This window comes from Neoarius graeffei, chromosome 12 (genome assembly GCF_027579695.1).
Source record: "Neoarius graeffei isolate fNeoGra1 chromosome 12, fNeoGra1.pri, whole genome shotgun sequence".
NCBI classification, from domain to species: Eukaryota; Metazoa; Chordata; class Actinopteri; order Siluriformes; family Ariidae; genus Neoarius; species Neoarius graeffei.
Genome location: NC_083580.1, coordinates 65,545,317 through 65,566,427, shown reverse-complemented (window position 1 = coordinate 65,566,427; position 21,111 = coordinate 65,545,317). Strand labels below are relative to the sequence as shown.

Sequence of the window (21,111 nt, the reverse complement as noted above, 5' to 3'; positions counted from 1 at the left end):
ATTGCCCATCCTTGAACCTCTTGGTACAAAAGGATCACTTCAGCCTCCCTTGCTTCATGTTATTGCCATGGAGCGAGTGTTTTTCACTGATAGCAATATCAAGGCCTGGTGTTAACGCGAGCGTTATGCTTCAAGCCGGTCAAATATCCGTGGTGAAAATTTACACCGTGGAGTGGAGGTTACTCGGATGACGCTGCAAGTGAATTTCAAGCTTTGCGAACGTGTTGCAAGCGTATTATTTGGAGAAAAGGTGACGTTTGAGAAATGGATGATGGTTCTAACGGCAGCAGTTTGAGTTGAACTGTATAAAACGAGCTACGGAATGTGATCCGGTCGGTATTGTTTTCCGGCTCTTCCGACTGTTGTGTCTGACTTACAAAATGGCACTCAAACTGGAATTAATGACGCTGATTCATCAGTCATGTATGTGTGAGAGAAATGTCCCATAAATCATTCAGGAAATGATTCTCTCTCTCTCTCTCTCCCCTATACACGCCCATGATATCTGTTTCATTCTTCATTCCTAGGTGTGTGCGTCCAAGAATCCAGACAAACCCTAAACGTCCCGACTCCACTCTTCTACATTCAGCCATGGTGGACAAACTGGCTGCTGTAGGACGCATGCTGCTGCGGCGCCGTGTCCTGAACTGTTCCAGCGAGGAGACCCGCTTTGCCCGCTGCCTCTCCACTCTGGATCTGGTAGCCCTGGGTGTTGGCTCTACACTCGGTGCTGGCGTATATGTGCTAGCTGGAGAGGTAGCGAGAGAGAAGGCAGGTCCTGCTATTGTGCTTTGTTTCCTGGTGGCAGCCCTGTCGTCCATGCTGGCAGGACTTTGCTATGCAGAGTTCGGGGCTCGAGTGCCAAAGACGGGCTCGGCTTACCTGTACAGCTATGTGACTGTGGGAGAAATCTGGGCCTTCATTACTGGCTGGAACCTCATCCTGTCTTATGTCATTGGTGAGTTGTGTGGCTGGTACTTGAAGCGAACGTTGCCCTCGATTGATATTCGAGACCTTGACATTTGAGAATGGGGTTAATGAGCGTCTTGTGATGTGCAGGTACAGCCAGTGTTGCTCGAGCCTGGAGCTCCACCTTTGATAACCTGATAGAACAGCGGATCTCGAGCTTCTTCAGGTCAGTCATGGCCATGAAGGTTCCAGGCAATGTGCTCGCTGAGTACCCAGACCTGTTCGCACTTGTTCTCATTCTGCTGCTGACTGGTGAGTAAACTGATGTGTGTGTAATTTTTCCAGAGGGGAAAAAAAAGGGCATGCTTTTAATGAATGATTTCCTCTTTAGGCCTGCTTGCCTTTGGTGTAAGTGAGTCTGCGCTCGTGAACAAAATCTTCACCGGAATCAACCTGGTGGTGTTGGGCTTTGTTATGATCTCCGGCTTCATCAAAGGCGATACAGCGAACTGGAATCTCACAGAGGATTACTTTGTCAATGATACGAACATCACAACACTGGCGTGAGTCATGTTTCAATGTTCAGGATGTCATTTAGCATCATTGATTTTGCTTGTTGGATGTGTGAGTTGACTTGTTCTGATCTCCTCAGAGACATGGAGAAATCTTTTGGAAGTGGTGGTTTTGCACCATTTGGCTTCAGAGGCATCTTGGCTGGTGCAGCCACATGTTTCTACGCTTTTGTGGGATTTGATTGCATCGCAACTACAAGTGAGTCGATCTGTTCATCCTGTCATTCCACTGTTGCCCCTTTTCCACCAAAGCAGTTCCAGGGCTGGTTTGGCGCCAGTGCTTAGTTTGGAACCGGGTTTTCTGTTTCCACTGACAAAGAACTGGCTCTGGGGCCAGAAAAACCGGTTCCAGGCTAGCACCAACTCTCTGCTGGGCCAGAGGAAAGAACTGCTTACGTCGGGGGGGAGTTGTTAAGACCAGCAACAATAACAAGACTGCGAAAGATCGCCATTTTTAAGCGACGAGAAGCAGCAGCTGTACAAACGCGAAGTCATCCGTTATTATTATTGTTGTTGTTGCTGCGTCTCTTCCGTGTTGTTTTTGCTTCGATATTCGCGCCAAGGTTTATGCAAACGTAGCGACGTAACTGACGTATACAGCGACGTAATGACGTGGCTCCCCTTAGCACCCCGAGCTATGGAAAAGCAAACTGGTTCTCAGCTGGCTCGCAAGTTGAACGAGTTGTGAACTGGCACCGAACCAGCCCTGGAACTGATTTGGTGGAAAAGGGGTATGTGTTGGGTCTGAGTACTGTTTAGTCTATTGCATGCCATGGCCGATGTATTCAATCTGGGAAACACCCCCCACCTCCACTTTTTTTTTTTTTTTTTTGGTAGGTGAGGAAGCCAAGAACCCGATGCGCTCCATCCCTTTGGGGATCGTTATTTCTCTGCTCATCTGCTTCTTCGCCTATTTTGGCGTTTCAGCCGCCCTTACACTAATGATGCCATATTACAAGCTCAATACCCAGAGTCCTTTGCCTGAGGCCTTCAGCTATGTGGGCTGGGCACCAGCACGATACATAGTGGCTGTGGGTTCACTCTGCGCTCTCTCTACCAGGTAAGATGATCAGAGAGGTTTGTTGGTATGGATGTTTGGACACGTACAGTAAAGAAGTGTTGCTTATATACAGCAAGAGTTGTTGGAAAATTCTTCTGGCTTCGCAGTCTTATACAGTGTGTTTGTTTCTCATCCTTCAGTCTGCTGGGCTCCATGTTTCCTATGCCACGTGTAATCTACGCCATGGCCGAGGACGGGCTGCTGTTCCGTTCTCTCTCCAGCATGAGCAAGCGCACCAGAACGCCACTCCTGGCCACGGCGGTGTCTGGATGTGTAGCAGGTGAGAAAAGCTCTGCTTACGTGCTCTGTGCTTGAGATTTTGTACAACGTATACCGTGACCAAGGTCTTGAAAGTACTGGTATTTCACCATACGGACCGACCTTAAGCTGGTAAATAATATATTTATTTTTTTCTTCACCAAATTCTAACAGAAAACGAGAGCGCCCGAAAGGGAAAACCTAGCCGAGGCGAGCCGCCATTTTGAATCCTCATTCACGGCTGTAATGCAAATTGCTTCCTCCTCAGTATACAAGTGCACTTCCATGGCAGGAAAAAAACTACATTTTGCCACCTATGTAGTCCCCTATTTATACAAAATTGAGTCATTCAGGATTCAGCCATGTTTTTGCTCGGCGTTAGCAACAGTTAGAGGTTTTTAGCTTTCTCCTGAAATGTTTTCTTTTATTTCTTCTTCCTCAGGGTAGTAAAACTCGCTTTCGCTGTGAAGACTGTCGTTATCGCTATCCATGCTGTAAAATTAATGCTATTCTCCTGAGAAATGCTGGCAAAAATTTATAAGATTTTTGATAATCTTATAAATAAATCTTATAAAAAAAAGATAAATGTTGACAAAAAATGCTACTATGTTTGTTGTTGTTGTGAACGAGCGAGTTGCCAGAGGTCTGTAACTGGGGTCTGTATCGTAGGATATGGACCTGCTCGCTAGCCAATCAGAGTGCAGGATTTGATGGAACCCAGACCGCGAAAAAATAAATGTTATTTACCAGCTGGGAGGTCCGTATGGTGAAATATCGTGATCGAGGTCTTGAAAGTACTATTCAAGGCCACGGGATTTCACCATACGGACCGACCTTAAGCTGGTAAATAATATATTTATTTTTTTCTTTACCAAATTCTAACAGAAAACGAGAGCGTCCGAAAGGGAAAACCGAGCCGAGCCGCCATTTTGAATCCTCATTCACGGCTGTAATGCAAATGGCTTCCTCCTCGGTATACAAGTGCACTTCCATGGCAGGGAAAAAAACTACATTTTGCCGCCTATGTAGTCCCCTATTTATACAAAATTGAGTCGTTCAGGATTCAGCCATGTTTTTGCTCGGCGTTAGCAAGTTCCAGTTTTTTAGCTTTCTCCTGAAATGTTTTTTTTTTATTTCTTCTTCCTCAGGGTAGTAAAACTCATTTTCGCTGTGAACACTGTCGTTATCGCCATCCATGCTGTAAAATTAATGCTATTCTCCTGAGAAATGCGAAAATAAATGTTGACAAAAATTGCTACTATGTTTGTTGTGAACGAGCGAGTCGCCAGAGGTCCGTAACCGGGGTCCGTACCGTAGGATACGGACCCGCTCGCCAGCTAATCAGAGCGTGGGATTTGATGGGAACCAGACCGCGAAAAAAATAAGATATATATATATTATACACATAGGACACTTTTTTATAATGGAATAAAACATGTTCTATTCCCTTCTAACAGGTTTCATTCATTTGGTTTGATTGCATGCAGCATTGTTAGCATATCGCTTATCCTACGTGTATTACATCACTCTACCCAATGGAGAATGAGCATTGAATATGGTTGTCAAGACAACATGACATCACACATCGGAGACGTAAAACTTCCGAGCGACTGTGAAAATATGTAAACAAACATGGCCGCCAGGTTCGCTTTGTTAAATACGGAGGATTTTGAAAGAGAAAGACAGACACGTTGAGCACCCGAAAGGAATGTGTATATATAATGATAATAATAATAATAATAATAATATTGACTGGCTTTTTCATGGTATATCAGATATATTCCATTCAGCTAGCATGATCTTGAACTCGTCTTTGACTCATTCAGTATCATGTTAGCTGAATGGAATATATCTGATATACCATGAAAAAAGCCAGCCAATATTATTTAAATATTGTTATTGTGTTTTATATTGTCAAATTACAAGATTCAACAGTATATAGAACTTTTTTTTCTCTTTCTCTCTCTCTCACTATAGTGGACCAAAAACATTTGGTTTTTGTCATTTGTGGTTTCATAAAAATTCAGAAGCTGTTGATTTGGTGTTAGTTTTGTACTGAATCTTTAAAATTCATTTTTGAAAAGTTCAAACTTTAAAGGGCATATTCTGGACCAATTTCGTGTTTTTCTTTCTTTCTTTTTTTTTTAAATATGAAAGTATGTCCCTTTACACACTCATCCAGAAGGGTAATTTTGCACAAGGCCATCTGTCTAGAGCAGAAAAAAAAAACGCGTCTGGAAAAATCCCAAGGGAGTCTGGAGCCAGATTCGTGACGTCACCTGCGGAAGCGCCAGCAGGCTGCGAGAGCTTTGCACGGTTTCAGTGCACAGCCTGTGTAGACCAAGCGCTCCCATTTCTCTCTCAATGTCCGGGCTTTTGGAAAACGATGAGTACTAATCCCATCAAGATTGGTGTTGCTACACCCTCCTACGATACATCTGTTAACCATTTTAATAATTACACGATAACGTTGAAGAAATTTGCAGAAAACCACCAGGTCGTTTTCTCATAAACAAACCAGCGCTGGCGTAGGATTCAGACGGAGGCGTCCCGCATACGACGTCACGAAAATCAATGTTTCCCAGGAAATCCAAATGCCAGGTTTTTTCCGAGGCGGACCAATTCGCCTCAAATGACTTGATTTCAACTGAATTTTTCTGGTATTGCGCAAGGTAAACAAATTGCAGAGAATGCAGAATGTTACAGATATTTGACCAAAGTTTAATATAAAATAGGAGAATTACATTGATCTTGCTCCTGAATTTACCCGGGATATACACTTTAAAGGGGTGGCTCACCCTTCCCAGAATCCTCTTCACCATTTTCGATGCTAGCGATATTCCAAAACCAATCCGCAACTATTCGGCGACATCCCAGAACACAGATCTTCAACTGTAACGTGAAATTGAAGATACTTTGTCAAAGTATTTAAAATTTTAAATTCTTTTGACTGATCCATTGTGTTTCCACATGGTTACACTGTTCTAATGGACCTGAACCGGCCTTGGCAGTCTCGCAGGCGGATTTTTTTTTTTCTTTTTGTTTTTCCCCTTCGTGCGTGTGTGTGTGTGTGTGTGTGTGTGTGTGTGTGTGTTTGAAATATAAAAAAAAAAAATTCAACAATCACCCCTCAGCTTAGGAAGCCCTAGCTAGATTAGCTTTCAAGTTATTCTAGGGTTTTCTGCACCTCTTTCCAAATATATATACAGTTTGTGTGTGTGTGTGTATATATATATATATATATATATATATATATATATATATATATATATATATATATATTTCCCTACAAAATTCATAGTTCTGGTTTTAACTTAGTTTATTGATCTATATTTTTCTTTGTTACATAATATTTTAGTGTTCTGCTTAGAGGTGTAAATAAAAATAAAATCTGTTGTAAATCTGTTGTGAAGGAAAGGAAAGATTCCTTCTGTAAGGCATATTTTGTTCAAAGCTTCCATATGTGACATGGAAATGAAGAAAGCGTTCGGGACAGGTTTCGAAAGGATCGTTAGCAGTGAATTTGTGGAGGTTTTGATGCACAGAGCGCTACCAGGATAGCAGTGGATCGTATGTACACAAAAACGAATTGGATTCTGGGACAGCGGAGGTGCCATCTTTAATTAAAGTCTCCTTATTTTCTTTGTTAAAGGACCCATGGCATGGTGGTTTGTTGATGCTTTAAACGGGCTCGTGGAGGTTTCCGGATGTTATATCCGCAGCCTTTCTCGAAATGAACCCTCGGCACGTAGATATAGCCTCCTGGGAGAAAGCCCCATTTCAGCGCTTTTCCCAGTGTGTCGTTTTGCTAATGAGAAGCAGGAGGCGGGGAAGGGTAGAGGGTGGGGGTGGGCCATGGGGGGAGGGGCTTGACCAAGCTGCGGGCATGCTACCTGTGTGTGAACAGTAGTAATGGCAGGTCAAACAACAGTCCAAGCTTTCGAGCATGCTGCATGCTTTTTGGTTTTGTAGCGCAGAGTACCTGGCTAACTGCAGGAAGCGGTTAGCTGCATAGCTAATGTAGCCATTGCAAGGCTAACGCACCGATTTTAAAACACGGCAAAACGACTTAACAGTTATACACTTACTTGTTCGGTGTTTGTGGCTGATGCGGCAGGGATGCTTGGTACGGACCCAGGCTTCAGTGACAGTTGATGTGCAAAACCTGCCCTGTACTGTCCCAAGTTGTGGAAACATTCCTTAGGAAAATGCTTCCGACAAACATACACCGTCTTAGGTAGACTCGACGGCGTATTATTGGAGTAAATAAAATTAAGCCACTGCATCTTCAGGGGCTCTCCCGTCGGCAGTAAAAACAGACTCTTTTCTGTGTTGTCACATCCATGTACAGCGCAATTTCCATGTTTCGCTCGCTTAGGTGGTGCCATGTTGTTGTGTCCTCTATGGTCTCCTCACTACATGATTGAAGTGACGTATCTATGGTGCCAACTTTTGAGCTGGGCGGGGCAATCCATACAGTGCGTGGGGATCATCTCCCTTGCTGACGTAGTAAAGGGAAGAGCCTATCAACGCGCCATTTTGACGCGCCATTCTCAAATGTTGACAAAGGGTGGGCATAGTTTGGTTTACACATTATGACATTTCTAGCCACTGGGGTGACTTAAGAAGGTCAGAGGAACTCATTTTAATGTTAAAAAACCTCAGAAAGTGAAAATTTCATGCCATGAGACCTTTAAAGAATTTACTTTTTGTTGACATTCAATAAAAGCAACACCACGCTCCGCATCACCAAACACAACTCTCTTGCTCGCATGCTTTAATGCTATGTATCGTCCCTAATAGAAATGCCTTTGAGTGTCATGATATGATATTTTTATGTTCTCAGCCATTCCTAGTGAAATGATACAGCTGCAGTTAGTTGATGTACTTCTTCTTTTATCTGTGGTAGCACTCATGGCTTTCCTGTTTGACCTGGCTGCATTGGTTGACCTCATGTCTATTGGGACGTTGCTGGCTTACTCTCTGGTGGCTGTGTGTGTTCTCATTCTCAGGTATTTCCCAGCATAGATCCAGTCTAGACATATTTCTACACACATAATATCGCGTATACAAAATGACCTGCATGTGTGTGTTTCTGCACAGATACCAGCCTGGAACGCTTAACTCCTTCGGTCAGAGTGAAAAGCTGGTGGAGCTGGTGGGAGGTGAGAAGGTGGCTGTGTCTGGAGACAGCGGAGATGAATATGGTCTCGACTCAGATGATCGTCTCCCCAGGGAGAAGTTCTCCTTCAAGCTACTCTTGGTTCCCTCCAGGGACAGCCCGACCAAAATATCTGGAGCAATCGTCTATGCCGTGACGGCGATTATCTGTAAGAATTGTGCAGCTAATTCTAACGTAAAAGGCTAATTAAATAATCAGATGAACCGAGACGATCACATTCTAAAGGAAATTAAATAAACTTAAACACAAAACAAGTTACATGTATTAATCTAAATGCAGGTAAACAACGAGTGTTGTTTTGTATCCAAATGAGAGTCGCATCTTATCCGTCTGTGTTCTCGCTTCTTGAAGGCCGACCTTGTGGCCGATTGTTTTGAAACAATTTGACTTTCAGTTGTTCGTTCAGTTCTCCATTCATTCGCTTCTTCCATGTAAGGGTGAGATATTGCTGCTGAGGCAAGCGTATCCAGCGGAGAAATCAGACGGCTGGTCCACTCATTCTCCATTTTCTCCATACTGAGTACTCCACCATTACTGCTCGGCTCAGGCAATTACTAAAACCTGGGACTGGGCATCACTGGTTTTAGGAACAACCACGGGGAGGTCACTGCCTGAGCGATAATATGTCCCGTCCCGTTCTGTTCCAGGTTTTAGCAGCAACCCTTGGCTCACGCCGGGAGAACTGGTGCAACTGAACTTACTTTCCTTTTCTTGTAGTTTTCTTTTCCTTTAATTGTTGATACTGCACCCTCTTTCAATACGGGCTTTTAGCCAACGCTCCTCAACAGATCAGAGGTCTCGTATGAGTCTTCAGTAAAATGTGCAGAGCAGAGGAGAAACCACTTCATAGGCGCCCAATGTGCCCGTGAACTTCTCGCAAAACGCGTCCAAATCTTTGCAGTTTGAACGTTCTTGGGCCATGAATGCAACGTAAATCCACCTTCTGTCATGTTGCTGCACCGGCCAAGAACACATCTACGTGGCATGGCGATAAATTAGCTCAAAATGGAGGATCGGAGTTGCAGTCAGCTCTGTGTTTTAGTATAACGGAAATGGCGATGAGACCGATAGACTTCCTGCGGTGATGTCAAGGTCATTCCCTCAGACCGCTACCTATACGAATAATTTTAATCGTAAAAATTACTATATTAGATTTATTGTTAACGCTTAAACTACTCCTGTGCCATTCTTGAGGTCTCAAGGCATTTATAAACTCAGGCCCCGTCCACACGAGTATGCGGCCTCACCCAATACGCTGTCGTTTTGGAAAAAATCTCCGTAAACACGGCATCGTTTCGATTCACTGGAAACGACCCAAAACGCTGTAGTACATATGCCAGGCCTGTATGTGGCGCTGTGACGCCACCACACCAATACACTAAAACCGGAAGAGAAGCCATGGAGCATGCGTATAAAGGTCACGCGCTGTTTACAAAACAAGGTCATAACACGAGAAGTTTTGTTGCTCTTCGCAGTAATATAAAAGCAGAAGGTTTTGTTGTAACAGCTGTAATAGACTGAGTTGTTTCTGCAGTACGAGCACAAGCCTGTAGTCCGCCGTTGTTGTTGTTGTTATGACATGTCTAGCGGCGGTGGCTGAGGTTAAAGGTTAGAGAGGCGGGGTTTATACGTCATCGTTTCTGAAAAAATCCGCTTCACCGTCCAGACGACTCCGGGCTATCTGGCGTTTTTGGATTTTCCCACTCTGGGACCCGTTTTCAAAAAATACCGGTTTCACATCTCGAAAAAGCCAGCTCCGTCTTTACGCGAGGCCGAAACGATAAAGTATTTATGCGGATTCGACAAAAACGTACTCGTGTGAACAGGGCCTAAAAGTGAGGCTGTATCTCCTTTAAGCCTTTAATTCACATGTATGAAGCACATTAAGATTGCTGCTTAGTAATGTTAACGTGACCACAGTTTGCCTCTAAATACTGTAGATGGATGGATGGATGGGTAAAGATTGGGTGTATGGTAGGATTGTTTGCAAGGATAGATAGATAGATGGCTGGAGGAATAGAATGAAGAGAATGGCTGGAAAGATGAAATGGTTGATTGGAGGGATAGAGGGACGACACGGCTCAGTGGGTGGAAAGAAGAGGATGGATGGATGGGTCCATTGAGGGAAAGATGAGTAGATGATGTTGACTGGATGGATTTAATTAATTAGTATCAAGTCACTGTTCAAACATGAGTGTAATTTGATCCAGCTCGTGCATGAGATGTAATCTGCGTGTACTGTGTTCTCCGTAGCCGTGCTGATCACTGCGCTGTGTGCCGTGTTGGCCATGTGGCTAGACGCACTGCTGGAAGGCCATATTGTGTGGGTGGCTGTGTGTGCTGTTCTCATGTCATTGTGCTGCTTCTGTGTCATCGTTATCTGGAGGCAGCCTGAGAGCAAAGAAGCGCTCACTTTCAAGGTATTGGTGAGATAAATTATAATTTGGTATGACAGTCCTGTTCGGTAATCGTGCTAAGCCTGCTGTTTTTCTCCTCCAGGTGCCTCTTCTGCCTTGGCTGCCTTTGTTTAGTGTTTTTGTCAATATCTACCTCATGATGCAGCTGGATCTGGCCACGTGGTGCCGCTTTGCAGTTTGGATGGCTCTTGGTAAGCACATCCTCTTTATCTAGGTGTTCAAAATGGCATACTTGTGAGTCATTCTATAATTAGGGGTACATTTCATGTAAAGCAAAATCTCAAAATATCAGTATTCTTTTTCAATAAATAACCTATATGTTTCCATGGTATATACCGTCAAGTTCCTAAACAAATTAATTGCCAAGCTTAATCTTAAATTACTTTTAAAATATTTTAATGAAAATGAACATTTGATTGTTTTTGTCAACCGTGTTACGGACAAATGTTATGTCATCTTAAACATGTATAAAAATACTACACATTTGAAAACACATTTGTTTGAAAGTGCTTAAGTCCATTAACAAGATGTTTTTAATTAATCTGTACAACTGTTATGGAAAATATGAATTTTGAGCTTCATAAATAGGATTTTATGGTTCACTGTGATGCAGAATGACACTTTTTTCAACATAAATCCTTGTTACGTCGAATTTAGAGTTGTTCTCCCTCCTTATACAAGACTTCCCTATCCAGAGATAATCCCCAATCTTTTATTTTACAGTTCATCAAACACAAGAGATTTATAGCACAAAAAACACTTGCAACACAGTTGACAGGCAATGTAACACAATTGACGGGAGTAACACAGTTGACAGGGCAGAAGAACAAGAGGACACTTTTTAGGATAAAAAGAGCTTTTTATTGTTTTAAATTTAACTACAAATAAGCTGATGAATTCAGGTGAACTGTTAAAACAACATTTAGACACAATTTCAGAGAAACGTAGCTTATTTAACAAATTGAACATATTAAATCATTCTGTTTGTTTGTCTGTCAATATGAAGATTAAGTGACAAAAACATACTCCTCCTCAACTGTGTCATAGCTGATGGGTAACACAGTTGACGGTAACACAGTTGACATTTCGGCCATTTTTAGAGTGTTGTGCTAACTGCAGACCTCCGAGCTTTCACTACAAGACCTTAATCAATTCATATTTTTATTATCTTTAGCTGTATACTTTGTAAATACAATTTCTAAATCAGGTTTATATGAATATGTTGACAACACAGTTGACAGACAATTAACCCTCTCTAGGACTATACAACAGTATTGATGAAAATATTGAAGAGGTGAACTCAAAACTTACCACGCACACGGTCTTCAAATTTCCCACCAAAGAGGATATGACATCACATGATGTTGGTCACATGACTTAGGACCAAACCATTTGCTGATTTATTGGGGGGGGGGGGTTCAGTGGGTAACACAGTGGACATAAGTTTCTCGGACGCACACAAAATTCATTTAATTTATAATATAAAGCATTTTAGGCTTTTAAACACTTTTGTCATATTATAATAATTACCATGAATAAATATTTGTAAAAATTTTAAACAAAAACCTTTTTTTAAAATGTAAATATGAAGACCAAACCTGACATTTGGAAAATCGGACAGCATAAAAACACCAAATTCCAGTATTATATATGCATTTTTGCAGAGTAAAATGATGTAATTTGTTGACTTTTTGTATTATATAAAAGAGAAATGTGTGCTAATGTACAAAAGATCATTGGCTAAAGTTAATAGTTAGTGAAATTGACAAATACAGCACATGGACTTGAGATGTACCCCTAATTATAGAATGACTCTTGTACACTGCACCAGTATATAGTGCACACTGCATATTAGGGTTGTTACAGTGTCAAGTCCATGTAGATAATTTAAAAATATGGATTAAAACGTATTTCCATCCATTACTTATTAAGTTCCTTATTTCCGTGGTTCTCATTTTTGTACACACACACACACACACACCCTTCTCCCTCTGGCTGTTCCCTAAATACCATAACAGTCTCTGTTTTTCTGCACAGGGGACTCGGTTTCACTGAAAAACCTTTGGTTGCGTAATCCATTACTGCTGTAATCATGTTGCATTGCTTCCTCTGCTGCCACTCGTAGCATGTTTTTAACTTTTATCATACACACATGACAATTTTTAAACACCCAGAAGAATATGGCATTGCTAAGTTTATTTGCCTAAGCTGTGCAGACGTCCCACGCTAAAGGGTTTTGGTTTTTTGGCTCCGCACCACCTTCCCTCACAGCCATGCTCTCTTTTTCAGCTTATAATAACATGAAAAATCCTGACCGTTTTCAAAAAGTTGTTCTCCGACATTTTATGTCCAATCTTCTAAGCAGGCTTGTGCAATACTTCATTCCAATCGAGTACAAGATACACTACTGTTCAAAAGTTTGGGGTCACTTTGAAATGTCTTTATTTTTGAAAGAAAAGCACTGTTCTTTTCAATGAAGATCACTTTAAACTAATCAGAAATACACTATACATTGCTAATGTGCTAAATGACTATTCTAGCTGCAAATGCCTGGTTTTTGGTGCAATATCTCCATAGGTGTATAGAGGCCCATTTCCAGCAACTCTCACTCCAGTGTTCTAATGGTACAATGTGTTTGCTCATTGCCTCAGAAGGCTAATGGATGATTAGAAAACCCTTGTACAATCATGTTAGCACAGCTGAAAACAGTTGAGCTCTTTAGAGAAGCTATAAAACTGACCTTCCTTTGAGCAGATTGAGTTTCTGGAGCATCACATTTGTGGGGTCGATTAAATGCTCAAAATGGCCAGAAAAATGTCTTGACTATATTTTCTATTCATTTTACAACTTATGGTGGTAAATAAAAGTGTGACTTTTCATGGAAAACATAAAATTGTCCGGGTGACCCCAAACTTTTGAACGGTAGTGTACACCTGTTATTCTGTTGAAAACCAAGATCAACTAATTAAACAGGTACAATTAGGTGTGGCTCTTGCTTGTTTGGATTGAAAACTTGCATCCACACCAGCCGTTTGCAGATAATATCGGACATGCTGGCTATAACCATGAGCTTAACGTGTGTACATGTAGAGGTGCTGCCACTGTTACCGTCCTCATCAGTGGTTTTTTTATTTTTATTTTTATTTTTTTTAATTATTATTGGTTTTGTATCCACTACCCCAAATCAGAAAAACTTGGTGTGGTATGGAAATGTGAAAAATTTGAAAAAGAAGGCAGTGATTTTTTTTTTTTTCCTAAATTTACTTTGACTTGTATTTCATTGAAGACAGTATGTTCCCAAGATATTTCATGTTTTGTCTGGACAGCTTCATTTCATTTGTTAATATACATCCATTCCCGTGTTTCAGGCCTGCAACACATTCCAAAAAAAATTGGGACTGGGGCAATTTAGGGCTTAATGGGGTAAAACAGTTAAATAAAGGCAGTATCTCACTGGGCTGCAACAAATTGCGAACATCATTCGTGAGAGAGTTTCAAAAGTGTCTTGAAACATTCGCGGGGCTTCTCAATTTCCTCGCATGAGTCGCAAAGTGTCGCTCCTTCGTCGCTGAAATTTTGAACATTTCTCTCAAAATAGCCGCAAATATGTCGCTGGTGTCGCAAAGCCGTCACGAACCCTTCTCAAGTCGGTTTCCGTGAGACAGGAAGTGCGAGTGTATGGGTCGTATCTCACTGGGCTGCGACAGCCTGCGACTAGTTGGAGACGCAACAATTGCGATAAAATACGCGAATATCAATTCGGTGTGATTTCCAAGTGAAAATTATCACTAATTCGCATATTTTATCGCAATTGTTGTGTCTTCAACTAGTCGCAGGGTGTCGCAGCCCAGTGAGATACGACCCTAATGATGTGATGTCAACAGGTGATTATAATCAGGATTTGGTACCGAATCAGTATCTAGGAAAAGCCTAGTATTTGAGGAGCAAAGATGGGTAGAGGATCTCCAGTTTGTCAACAAATGCATGAGAAAATTGTTTAAAACCAATGTTCTCCAAAGAAGGATAGGAAGGGATTTGGATATTTCACCCTCTGTAGTGCATAATGTGATTTAAACGATTCAAGGAATCTGGAGGAATTTCAGTGTGTAAAGGGCAAGGGCGCAAGCCTAAGCTGAACACTCAAGCCCCTTTTCCACCAAAGCAGTTCCAGGGCTGGTTCGGGGCCAGTGCTTAGTTTGGAACCGGGTTTTCTGTTTCCACTGACAAAGAACTGGCTCTGGGGCCAGAAAAACCAGTTCCAGGCTAGCACCAACTCTCTGCTGGGCCAGAGGAAAGAACTGCTTACGTCAGCGGGGGGGGCGGAGTTGTTAAGACCAACAACAATAACAAGACCGCGAAAGATCGCCATTTTTAAGCGATGAGAAGCAACAGCTGTACAAACGCGAAGTCATTTATTATTGTTGTTGCCGCTGCTGCTTCTTCCGTGTTGTTTTTTGCTTTGATATTCGCGCCAAGGTTTATGCAAACGTAGCGACGTAACTGACGTATACAGCGACGTAATGACGTATGCAGCGACGTAATGACGTGGCTCCGCTTAGCCCCGCAAGCTATGGAAAAGCAAACTGGTTCTCAGCTGGCTCGCAAGTTGAACGAGTTGTGAACCAGCACCAGCACTGGCCCCGAACCAGCCCTGGAACTGATTTGGTGGAAAAGGGGTATCAGACAGCACTACACCAAGAACTGTCCTTCATCTATAGCTGATATAACCGCATGGGCTCGGGATTACTTTGGTAAACCTTTTGTCAAGCACTACAATACAGGGTTACATCCAAAAATGCCAGTTAGAACTTTTACTGTGCAAAAGGAAGCCTTATGCTAACAGTGTCCAGAAGCGCTGCTGACTTCTCTGGGTTCGGAGGCATCTGGGATGGACCATCACACAGTGGAAACGTGTACTGTGGTCAGATGACTCAGTATTTCAGGCACTTTTTTTTTTTTTTTTGTAAGAAATGGACCATCCAGACTGTTAACAAGAAGTCCAAAAGCCAGGGTGTGTCATAGTATGGGGTTGTGTCAATGCCCTTGGCAAAGTTAACTTACACTTCTGTGATGGCAGCATTAATGCAGAAAAGTACATTGGGATTTTGGAGCAATGTACGCTACCTTCAAGATGACCTCTTTTCCAAGGGTATTTCAACAGGACGATGCAAAACCACATTCTGGACAGATTGCAAAGGCATTGCTGTGGAAGCAGAGGGTGCCTGACCTCTCTGTGCCTAATAGAGAATGTGTGGAGAATTTTGAAACAAAAAATATAACAACGACGACTCTGTACTGTTGCACACCTTAAGATCTGTTTGCAGGAAGAATTTTACAAAATAACACCTGAAACCCTTCATATGGTGTCTTCAGTCCCTAAACCTCTTAAGTGTTGTGAGGAGGAATGGCAACATTATAAAGTGGTAAATACTTTGCCATCCCAACTTTTTTTGAAATGTGTTGCAAGGATCAAAATTGAAATGGGTTGTTTTTGGTTTTTCGGGGGGGATTCAGGCAGTAAAACACCAAATACAGTGGTGCTTGAAAGTTTGTGAACCCTTTAGAATTTTCTATATTTCTGCATAAATATGACTGAAAACATCATCAGATTTTCACACAAGTCCTAAAAGTAGATGAAGAGAACCCAGTTAAAGAAATGAGACAAAAATATTATACTTGGTCATTTATTTATTGAGGAAAATGATCCAATATTACATATCTGTGAGTGGCAAAAGTATTGCTTTCAGTATCTGGTGTGACCCCCTTGTGCAGCAATAACTGCAACTAAACATTTCCGGTAACTGTTGATCAGTCCTGCACACCGGCTTGGAGGAATTTTAGCCCATTCCTCCGTACAGAACAGCTTCAACTCTGGGATGTTGGTGGGTTTCCTCACATGAACTGCTCGCTTCAGGTCCTTCCACAACATTCCGATTGGATTAAGGTCAGGACTTTGACTTGGCCATTCCAAAACACTAACTTTATTCTTCTTTAATCATTCTTTGGTAGAACGACTTGTGTGCTTAGGGTTGTTGTCTGTCTTGCTGCATGACCCACCTTCTCTTGAGATTCAGTTCATGGACAGATGTCCTGACATTTTCCTTTAGAATCCGCTGGTATAATTCAGAATTCATTGTTCCATCAGTGATGGCAAGCCATCCTGGCCCAGATGCAGCAAAACAGGCCCAAACCATGATACTACCACCACCATGTTTCACAGATGGGATAAGGTTCTTATGCTGGAATGCAGTGTTTTCCTTTCTCCAAACATAAGTTCTCATTTAAACCAGAAAGTTCTATTTTGGTCTCATCTGTCCACAAAACATTCTTCCAATAGCCTTCTGGCTTGTCCACGTGATCTTTAGCAAACTGCAGACGAGCAGCAATGTTCTTTTTGGAGAGCAGTGGCTTTCTTCTTGCAACCCTGCCATGCACACCATTATTGTTCAGTGTTCTCCTAATGGTGGATTCATGAACATTAACATTAGCCAATGTGAGAGAGGCCTTCAGTTGCTTAGAAGTTACCCTGGGGTCCTTTGTGACCTCATCGACTGTTACATGCCTTGCTCTTGGAGTGATCTTTGTTGGTCGACCACTCCTGGGGAGGGCAACAATGGTCTTGAATTTCCTCCATTTGTACACAATCTGTCTGACTGTGGATTGGTGGAGTCCAAACTCTTTTTAGAGATGGTTTTGTAACCTTTTCCAGCCTGATGAGCATCAACAACGCTTTTTCTGAGCTCCTCAGAAATCTCCTTTGTTCGTGCCATGATCCACTTCCACAAACATGTGTATCTCACTCACATGTTTGCCCACTCACACCTGATTGTCATCCCATTGATTGAAAACACCTGACTCTAATTTCACCTTCAAATGAACTGCTAATCCTAGAGGTTCACATACTTTTGCCACTCACAGATATGTAACATTTGGATTATTTTCCTCAATAAATAAATGACCAAGTATAATATTTTTGTCTCATTTGTTTAACTGGGTTCTCTTTTAGGACTTGTGTGAAACTCTGATGATGTTTTAGGTCATTTATGCAGAAATATGGAAAATTCTAAAGGGTTCACAAACTTTCAAGCACCACCGTAATGTGCAGTTGTATTGTTTGAGTGCAATACAGGTCAATAGTCAGATTTAGTGTACTTTACGACATGGGTGGGGTTCAGTATGAGCATCTGTGTTGTGTGACATTTGAGACATTTTCATGAAGTCATTTATCAAACATTTGCAGAGAAAATGAGGAAAAAATTCAGGTGAACTTTGTTAAAAGTTGCCAGTTCAGTACGTTTTTAATAGATCGAGACATTTTGTTCTTGCGACTACCAAACTCATTCGACCAGACCAGAAAAAAAAAAAATCTATCATCACCATGGCAACCTTAACATGGCTGCTGTTAGTTATGTATCATGACACCTGAAGCTTCATTTATTCCTGACTTCCCTTCCTGATGTTTTGCTTTCCAGGCTTCCTGATTTACTTTTTCTATGGGATCTGGAACAGCAGTGAGGCCCTGAACAGCACCCAGCAAAAGAAGAAGAAGAAGACCCCCATCTACTTGGCAGGTGATGACAGTGAGGTGGAGGGCATGTCTCCCTGATAAACAGAGAAGCAGCTCCTCTCGGACCATGAAGTACTCCACGTACATTGTGAAGATTACACATTCAGTGTTATACAATCGCAAGCTTTTATTATATACATTTGGTCAAGCATTTATTTGAGGGGGGGAAAAAAAACAACCTAGAATGTACTCCGTACATTAAATCAATCTGATGTTAACGATTTTACTTGATATTGATGGTAAAGAATGGTAATAGTCCAGTACAGATAAATCCGAGCAGTGTTGTAGCTAATGAAGGTAGTGTACTCTTCATACTGTAGAAGCTGGTGTGTCTTAGACCATAGGCTAAATGTATACAGGGTATTTGCGAACGAATGGCGATTGTTAGTTGTTTCCGTAACTTTGCTGTAATTACGTCGTCTATTAAAACCATTCGGAGCCCTTTTGGGACAGAGCTGCTACGAAGTCCATAGTGGGGTCCAGCCACGTTATGTGTAGCTCTGTATGATGTTACAGTGACCTCTAGTGGCTAATGTACAAACTGCAATAGCAACTCCTTCCAGAACACTAACTCGCTACATTGCAACTTCACTTGTTTACGCTTTAACATTGAACTCTGACTGGTCTCAGCAATTATTCAGTATTAAGGCAAAAACCTTAGATTTGAATGGTTTCTTTAAATTTTTTTTTTTTTAAATAAAAAAAATACACATTGACTATTAGCTAGCCTGCGACCCTGTAGAGGGATGAAGCGGCTAGAGATAACGAAATCATGTGAGATGACTATTACTAATGATTAGTACTGTAGAACGTCTGAGTGAGCTGGAAGTGTGTGTGTGTGTGAGGCGACTCTAGAACAACTTTTTCTTGTTCTGCTGTGTAAGTTCATAACTTTTTTTTTTTTTAAATAAACGTTAATGCCCATGTATAACCAAAAAAAGCAAGTATTTAAGAAACTAGACAGCCTCGACAGGAAGTTTTGGAAAGCTGGGAAGTCACAGAAAGCTCATGCACTGGAATTTTTTTTGAAAATTGTAATTTTTGATAGATATATTTTAAACTGGAATGTAAAGGCCTTATGGACTGTGTATGCTGGTGTACATCAAGAGTAAAGGTGAGAGGGTGTGTGCGTGTTTTTTTTTTTTTTTTTTTTTTTTTAAATATGTTATTCCACAAAATCGAGTCGTACATGAGCTGATGGTTAAGTTAGCCATGTACAATGAGATTGAGTGGAATAACTGTTATTCTATCCACATTCACTGGATTTTGAGAAACGGGGCATTTTTATTTTTTGTAAATTCAGTAAATAAAAACCTTTTTTTATACAAAATGTCCAATCATCTCCACTTAATGTAAACAAACCGGCAAAATGACAGTAGCAATTTGTGAAAAATGCTATGATAATTCTTGAAAAATAAGACGTTTGTACCATCAAATACTTTCATTCCTTTTTTTTTGGGGGGGGGGGTCTCTACTCACGGTATATGAGGTGATATCCTAGTAGTAGAGTAGCCTACTCTTAGAGTAGCCTAACCATCAAATACTTTCATTCCTTTTTTTGGGGGGGTCTCTACTCACGGTATATGAGGTGATATCCTAGTAGTAGAGTAGCCTATCGGAGCATGCAATTGCTCATATCCAGTAAATGTGGATAGAAATATATAAAAAAAATAACTCCTACAATGGACGTGAAGTTCCTGAATGAATTGGTTCGTATCATCTCACAATATTGATACTTGGGAGGGGGAAAATATATATTTTTAGTTTCCATTGAAACTTTTTTTTTTTTTGCTGTGTTTGTGTTTTAATCTTTTTTTTAAAGAATTATTTTTAACCTGGTAGAATTGTGATGTACTGCTGCGTGTGTGTAATATTAAGCCATGATATATTAACAATTTTCCTTTTCTTTCTTTGTTTATACTTGAACTAATTATTCCTGTTTTCATGTATTACAAGTTTAGAAATGTATTTTTGTATCTGTACATGTAAACATTAAGTGTTCTGAGATACTTTAGCGGCTGCTTTCAGGCGTTTCAGATTGGCGGCATGGTTTCTCCGATCTAGAATCGTGCCTGAAGCTAAAATTTCTCCTTGAAGATCCTCGTGGCTCGGAGACACCTGTGCCTACCAAGCCATTTGCCTTTCAGCTTCACTTAAATCTGTACTTTTTGTTTCTCACTGGATTTTGTACACTGTAAATAAACGTCATGTAAAAATTTTTTTTTTTTTTAAATAAAATTATAATTCTTGAATGGCTTGACACTCATTCAATTTTAGGTTCAGACAAATAGAATACAATCCATTAAATTATACCCAGAGCCCTGAAGCACAATAAACATAACTTGGATGGGATGTAGCCTTTCATTAATAATCTTTCATGTCACATTTTATTGGTATTACATTTCATCTTTCATACAAGATCAATAAATACATAGCTAATAGTTGTGAATGTGTTTAAATGACAATGTATTGGTTAATAGTCAAACAATATTTTTTATTTATTTTTTTTTTAAATGAATATGAAAGAGTTAAAGCTCTAAAGAAGATCCCATTCCGAATGTTCGTTTAAAACTGGATCAGAAAGGAAAAGAGACAAGATGCTAGAATAATCGTGAGGATAACGAAGATGTTTTAAAAGCTGTGTAAAATTTCTGAACGGAACGTGCCCGGTGTTTGCCTTACGCTTGTCCTTCACGTCTCTGAAATGTTCCAACTGACATCCTGATTAAGAGTCAAACGTCAGAGGGTTCCGCACGTGAGTGCATCGTTGACGAATAACCAAAGTTCTGCTGCTTATATTCATAGCAGTAATGGTTAGATTTGCAAATCAGACGAGCAATTAAACTCAGTGGAAAGCTCACTGCATGCTTCCTGTGAAAACAGATCACGTTTGTTTCAAAGGAGAGAAATAGCAAATAGATAACCATAATAATGTAGAACACAATGTGGCAACTGAAGATATGGTGATGCGTTTATTTATATGATTCTCCCTTTTCATGGCTCCACAAATCATTCAGGTTACGGGAGAATGGGACGCTGATGGGTGAACCCGTCTTCGGTTCAAAAGACCATGACTAGGTCACTGAGGCAATTCATTCCTTAATGCAACACTCTGTGCATAGTCCATCCAGAGCTCTTTTGCTTTT

At 41.1% G+C, this 21,111-nt stretch overlaps 1 protein-coding gene across 1 annotated transcript in view; it reads left to right on the top strand.

Annotated features, from left to right (window-relative positions):
• The window catches only part of slc7a3a (solute carrier family 7 member 3a), a 30,605-nt gene extending 10,388 nt beyond the window's left edge, over positions 1–20,217 (top strand). The window contains exons 2-12 of the mRNA XM_060936252.1: positions 528–958; positions 1,060–1,221; positions 1,301–1,472; positions 1,562–1,680; positions 2,319–2,541; positions 2,682–2,821; positions 7,709–7,811; positions 7,903–8,129; positions 10,235–10,401; positions 10,481–10,589; positions 17,871–20,217. Of these exons, the coding sequence (XP_060792235.1) occupies positions 592–958; positions 1,060–1,221; positions 1,301–1,472; positions 1,562–1,680; positions 2,319–2,541; positions 2,682–2,821; positions 7,709–7,811; positions 7,903–8,129; positions 10,235–10,401; positions 10,481–10,589; positions 17,871–18,004 (1,923 nt within the window). The 5' untranslated portion in view covers positions 528–591 and the 3' untranslated portion in view covers positions 18,005–20,217. The remainder of the gene's footprint in view (positions 1–527; positions 959–1,059; positions 1,222–1,300; positions 1,473–1,561; positions 1,681–2,318; positions 2,542–2,681; positions 2,822–7,708; positions 7,812–7,902; positions 8,130–10,234; positions 10,402–10,480; positions 10,590–17,870) is intronic.
• The last annotated feature ends 894 nt before the right edge of the window (positions 20,218–21,111 follow it).